Raw genomic sequence first — 6,000 nt, 5'->3', positions numbered from 1 at the left:
ATATATATATATATATAGTTTGTTTGTTTTTTTTGAGAATGGGTCTCCCTCTAATGGAATTTGTTATGTAGCCAGGATGGCCTCGATCTCAAAGAGATCACCATCTGCCTCCACTTCCTGAAGACAAGCATCACCATGCTCAGCTCTAAAGTGCATTCTTTCAAGATGAAAGGGACATGTGTGCCCAATGTCCATTGACATCATCAAATTAGATTAAAAGACACTATGTTTTTCTGGTTTGGGCTGAGGTAGTCATTTGGAAGGTCCCAAGGACATTTTTGGATAAGGGGCCTATTTAATATATGAGCTAGAAGCTGGGCGTGTCATCACCTGTCTGTGTTCCCCTCTGTTTAGGGCTCTGCTACCTGGAAGGCCCAGGCTCCTTGACTATATGATGTGACACAAAGGAGAAATATGAACATCCACAAGCAGTTATGAAGATATAATTCAATACTTACTGAGCTTTTCAAGGTCTAGTCGCAAATTCTGGCACTCTCGAGTTTCATTCACCAGCCTCTCTTGGCTCTGAGACAGCCTCTTCTCTATCTCAAAGTACTGTTGTTCTATAAAAGACAAGCCTAAAAATGAGAAAAAGTCGAACACACACGCCCCCCCAGAAGCAGTATTCTTAATGTTGCTATTTATTTCTAATAATGTTGATTCTAAAACTTAAGACACAACATTGAAAAATCTAGCACAAATAAGTATACTAAGCACTGAAAAGGACTTTTCTAACACTTTCTACTGCCATATGAAAACAGAAAATTGTATGTAAGAGGGTCTTCAGAAGTGAATTTCTTCTAGGCAGGGAACAGGTCATATTTTAGTATTTTTTCCCAAACCTCAATATGCTGTCTAACATTTTTAAAAAAAGTACAGACTAAATGGAGAAAGTTGTTTAATTAGAAGCAGCTTTGTTTTAAAAGGTTTGACTGACAACATGATACCTACATTAAGATTGAAATTTCCCATCAATCTAGCAAAATACAGCACCAATTTCCTCAATCATTTGGTAAACCAAAACATGTAAAAGGAAATATTTTATAATAATATAAATTATAAGTGCCTACCACAAGAGAGCAGGTCTTAAAATATTTTCTGTCAAGCTCCAACTTTTTGAGAGAAATATATCAAACTTCTTTAGCACAAGTTCATTGCTTGTTCTTGTGCTGTCTTTTTCATCCAAATTAACATCTATTTCCTTACGGGACCACAAGTCGACACACACACTCAGAACAAGGCAGCAAAGCAGTCAAATAAGCAAAGACCTAAAAATCTAGGTGAGAATCTAAAACAGTGGAAAGCAGCATCATTTAAAGTGCAACAAAACAAGGTTTCTAAATTAAAGAACAGTCCTAAAAATCTAAAGTAATGGGAGTTGGAGAAATGGCTCAGTCATTAAGAGCACTGGCTGTTCTTGCTGAAGACCTGAGTTCAGTACTCATATGGCAGCTAACAACATCTCTAACTCCAGTTCCAGGGAATCCCACACCCTTTTCTGACCTCTGCGGGCACTGCACGACACAAGTACACTTACACACATGCAGGCATTATACTCATACACATAAAATAAAAATAATAAATAGGGGCTGGCGAGATGACTCAGAGGTTAAGAGCACTGACTGCTCTTCAGAGGACCCGGGTTTGATTCCCAGCACCCACATGGTGGCTACAAACCATCCTTAACTCCAGTTCCAGGGGAATCTGAAGCCCTCTTCTGACCTCCGCGGTACTGCATGACACAGGTGCACTCACATACATGCAGACAATACACTCATACACATAAAATAGAATAAATAAAATATTTAAAAATAAATAAATAAATAAATGGATCATCGGGGGGAGCTAGGGAAGCCAGAGGAAATGTGTTGCCTCTGAAACCTCCTGAGAAATATACATACAGTGCCTGAACATTAGTACATATGTATACCTGGGAGTTGTAAGGCAAGAAACACAGTGCCAGACATGAGGGACCTCCCTTCGAGTGGTTGGTCAGTGTGGTTCAAGACACTCCCAAAACAACACAGGTTATTGCCAGAGCGCTTGGTTATCTCCCAGAACTGGAAGACCAAGACCCTACTGCTAAAGACAGGACATGCTTCAAACACATGGCATGGAGCAACAGAGCAGGAACTGAACTGAAAGCCTTCTACCTTAAGTTTAGCTCTAATAGTTCTGGAGATATTATGCAAGCTGCTAAGAAAGAAAAGTGGCACTGTTATCTGGGGGATGACCAACAGCAACCTAACTGTACTTAAAGCTCTCTCAATGGGAGTGAACTCATGTGTGGCACTGTAAATACAGGCAAATACACATGGCTGGAAAGGACATAGATCCTAGAGAAAACCTTACCTTTGTCATAGCTCTAGACAAACGAAATTTCTTACCATATGCTAAATATAGATCCTTTGATTTACAGACAAGTATACCGTACACCACTTATTAAAGAAACTTTTTACAACAGATAGAGGAATTCCACAACTGGTCAGACACAGAGAATATGTCTGAGAGATGCCCAGTCCTAGACGACGTATCTACAGTGGAACCTCTATACCTAAGACTCATGGAACATAGTAGAATGGGGGGTGGGGGAGAAAACGAATGCATCCCTCAACTCTCACTAGTAAAGTTCCTTATACAAAAGATTGAGATGTACACAAAAGGCCACAACTGGCCAAGTTTTAAAGAATAAGAGACTGCAGCGAGTATCCTTGGATAGGACACCGATATTGAACCTCACCCACCCAAGGCTCAGGAACTATTATGGAAGAGGGGATGGAAAGATCATAAGAGCCAGGGCTGGTTCATGAACATAGGGTAAGAGGTTTTCAGGCCAGTGTAAGCTTCCACATATGAACTTGTGGCATCAAGCACAGAACCATGCCAACGCAATCAGACAAAAAGGCCCAGAGTAGAGCCAGGGAAACAGGTAGCCAGTTGGCCCTAGTCGGGGAACTACTGGAAACTGATTATACTTCATGAGGGAGAGTAAGCCTAACCAAAGATCTCCAGATAGGCTGACTATAGGCGTAGGTAGATGAATTTGCACCTAAGGGCATCTGGGTACAAATCCTTGACTGGACAGGACTTAACATGTATGGCTAAATACATGAGGTCCAGTAGAGGAGCATGGAGAGTGTGGATGGGGGACGAGGTCTAAATTTGATTAAGAACTGTTGTATGCAATGTACAAACGTTCAATAAATTAAAAAAAAATACAGTATTTTTTTAAAATCTGAGGCAGGCTAATGGACTCAAATTCTCCACAATTTCTCTCTATGGGACCAAGTTGTGTCCCTACATAAAATCAATGTAAATAAAAGGAAAACGGAATGAAAGTGGATTTCGATTGGGGATGAGGAGTGGCTCCTTTTCTCTCGCTGAGGAAAGAGACGGCCACACTGCTCTTGGGGACGGAGACCGAAGCTACCTGACAACATCGCAGAGGAGAGTTCAAGCGTGCAAGGACGACCAAGCCACAGCTGCGCGAGAACCAGGCGGGAAGCGCACATCACTCACCGCTCTCCACCTTAAACTTCTCGTGCCGCCCTTTCAGGCCATCGATCTCCGACTGTTGATCAGCCAGGAACTTCTCAAGTTTGTTCTGGGTAGACTTAGGCAGCTTGTTCAGCTCCGGCCGCTCCAGTACTTGCTGTAACACCGCCGCCATGTCTGCTGGGCCAGAGGCCGCGGCAGGAGCGGCCGAAGGGGTAGAAACGAAGGAGCAAGGCGAAGGCCAGCACTCTGGGGGGTGAGCCGGCGCCTCCGCAGCCTCGCTCGCTGGCTCCCGCGTGCCGGCCCGCCGGAGACTCCCGCGACGGTACCCTAGGGAAACAGCCCTGAATTTGTGAGACGATCTGCCGCGCTACAGCGCCCGAGTCCAATGCGCAGGCGCAGCCGCCGGAAGCTATGCACGCTGGGAATGCGAGTTCACCACGACCTTTGGCCCACTGTGCACTCCAATTTCCGGCTCCACCTGCTTCCAACCCCAAAGCCTCCTGGGAAAGGTAGTTCTTTTCACTCGCTTCCGCAAGCCCAGCCCCGCACCTCCGGTTCCGCTTCCTTCGTCCCGGCCCCCTGTATATCCTTGTTCCGCTGTGTGACGAGTGTCCGTGTGGTGGCGCCACACACGCGCTCCTCAGCCCACGTCCCTTTTTCAGATGATGAGCGACCTTACCTTCCAAGCCCCGGGATGCCATGGGTCGTCCTCTGTGGCGGCTTCAGGAAACCAAACCACCATGAGTCCCTGCTGGTTAGCAGACAACTGCGTCTCGCCACACTCTCAATGGTTCCCGGAAAGGGGCGGAGTGCAGGCCGCACTTGCTTGGGCAGAAATGCTGAGGTGAAGGGAACGGGACAGCACGCGTCATCAATATGCGCCCATTGACGCCTGACATCCGTGTTTGGAGTGGGAAGTGAAGGGTTAAGACTCAGGTCGCTTTCTGGTGAGTTCTTTGGAAGCGAGAATTGAGTGGCATCTGACGCCTCGAAACTGCTACTTGTACCCCACCATCACCCTCGCTCCCGTTCTTTTGAAGATTCGAGAGATTTGCCACGTGTGCAGGTGAGTCGGCCTACAGGTGAGTGTGCACTCCTGCATCGACAGCTTCCTTTTCAAGGGGAAAGAAGAAAAGATACAATGTAGGAAACATATGGAAAGACTGTCTGGGGCACACTCATGTCCAGTTCTGAGTGGTTCAGCCTGGAACTACATGCCTTGGGGGATGGAAGGGACTGAGGGATTCAACGGGAATGAAGAGTTAATTTTGGGAAGACAATACAAAGAAACCAAAATGACTTTACATGTAGTTATGTGTAAGGTAATATTGCAGAAAAAAGCCTGATGTTGATGATTTTCTGAAAAATAGTTTTAAAAACGCATTATCGAGAAGCTTGTCACCTCGCCGCCGTACCAGAACTCTATGTTTCCAGATTATGATTCTGAAGTCTGGAGTTTGTTTCATGTTTAACTACTTGAAAACATCGTTAAGTCTTGGTTAAAAATAAGAGATAGCCTATGTCTGTAATCTCAGCAACTGGGAGTATGCGGCAGGAGGCTTGCAATTCAGTGAGCCTTAATACATAGCAAAACCTTAAACCATGCTTCAATGATGGGGGACGGGTAATTAAGTCAGTAGAGGTACTAGTTTCCACTCGCAAATTGGAGAGGGAGAAACTGAGAAAATAGGAATGATCCTTCCCAGTGACGTAATTGAAGGACTGAGTGTACATCCTCAGTATGAGCAAAATATTTAAAAGAGTGGATTCTAGAGCGAGACTACCAGAATTTAAATCCCACCTTTCCCACTCACCAGCTTTGTCATTTGATGAGTTAACACTTCTTTCAGATTCTTTATGTATAAAATGGAGATTGCAATGAAAGTAACTACCCTGGGGCTGGATAGATGGCTCAGCAGTTAAGAGCACTGACTGCTCTTGCAGAGAACCCGAATTTGATTCTCAGCACCCACATGGCGACTATGAACCTTACTTAACTCCAGTTCCAGGGGAATCCGAAGCCTTCTTATTAACTGTTAATACGTGGAAAGTGCTTGGGAATAATGCCCTGCATAAAATAGAAGCTATGTAGATAGTTGTCCTTATTACATTACTATTTATCTACTAAAATAGCTAATATTATGAGTATCTCAAGAACAGATGTCATGTTTTTCACTTTGGGCTTTCCCACTTGACACAGGTTACAGAAAATAGTAATTTAGAGTATATACTTACTGAGTAAAGAAATTTAAGTCTCCCTACCTCTGAAAGAAACTAGTCATATTTTAAAATGAGAACATGGAAGTTCACAAATAAATTTTCAAAGAGAGTGCAACTGAGTAGATGTACAATAGGAGCCCACTAATAGTTCAGTAACCTTCCCTTAATCCAAGTATGAGAAGTGGTTTTGATCACTTACGTAAAGTCTGGTTGTTGGCAGTTGTGACTTTTTTTTTCTGGTTATTGATTTGCTTTATTTTTTAAAAAATTTTAATTATTTTT

General features: G+C 43.8%; 2 protein-coding genes across 6 annotated transcripts in view; one reads left to right on the top strand and one right to left on the bottom strand.

Annotated features, from left to right (window-relative positions):
* Tpr (translocated promoter region, nuclear basket protein) overlaps positions 1–4,343 on the bottom strand; it is a 77,272-nt gene extending 72,929 nt beyond the window's left edge. For all 3 annotated transcript variants that reach the window (XM_008824267.3, XM_008824268.3, XM_029559231.1), the window contains exons 1-3: positions 4,178–4,343; positions 3,520–3,825; positions 459–563 (exon numbers count right to left, since the gene is read on the bottom strand). In XM_008824267.3, the coding sequence (XP_008822489.1) occupies positions 459–563; positions 3,520–3,825; positions 4,178–4,199 (433 nt within the window). In that variant the 5' untranslated portion in view covers positions 4,200–4,343. The remainder of the gene's footprint in view (positions 1–458; positions 564–3,519; positions 3,826–4,177) is intronic.
* A 50-nt stretch (positions 4,344–4,393) lies between these two features.
* Odr4 (odr-4 GPCR localization factor homolog) overlaps positions 4,394–6,000 on the top strand; it is a 46,387-nt gene continuing 44,780 nt past the window's right edge. The window contains exon 1 of one of the 3 annotated variants that reach the window (XM_008824272.3): positions 4,394–4,564. The gene's annotated coding sequence lies outside the window, so the exon portion shown is untranslated. Of the gene's footprint in view, positions 4,581–6,000 lie in introns of all 3 variants that reach the window. The other 2 variants (XM_008824269.3, XM_008824270.3) reach the window with 2 other exon arrangements.

The sequence above is a fragment of the Nannospalax galili genome, unplaced genomic scaffold (genome assembly GCF_000622305.1).
Source record: "Nannospalax galili isolate Female #2095 unplaced genomic scaffold, S.galili_v1.0 scaffold227, whole genome shotgun sequence".
Lineage (NCBI taxonomy): Eukaryota > Metazoa > Chordata > Mammalia > Rodentia > Spalacidae > Nannospalax > Nannospalax galili.
The sequence above is the reverse complement of the archived record's forward strand: the minus strand, read 5'-3'. Positions and strand labels throughout refer to the sequence as shown.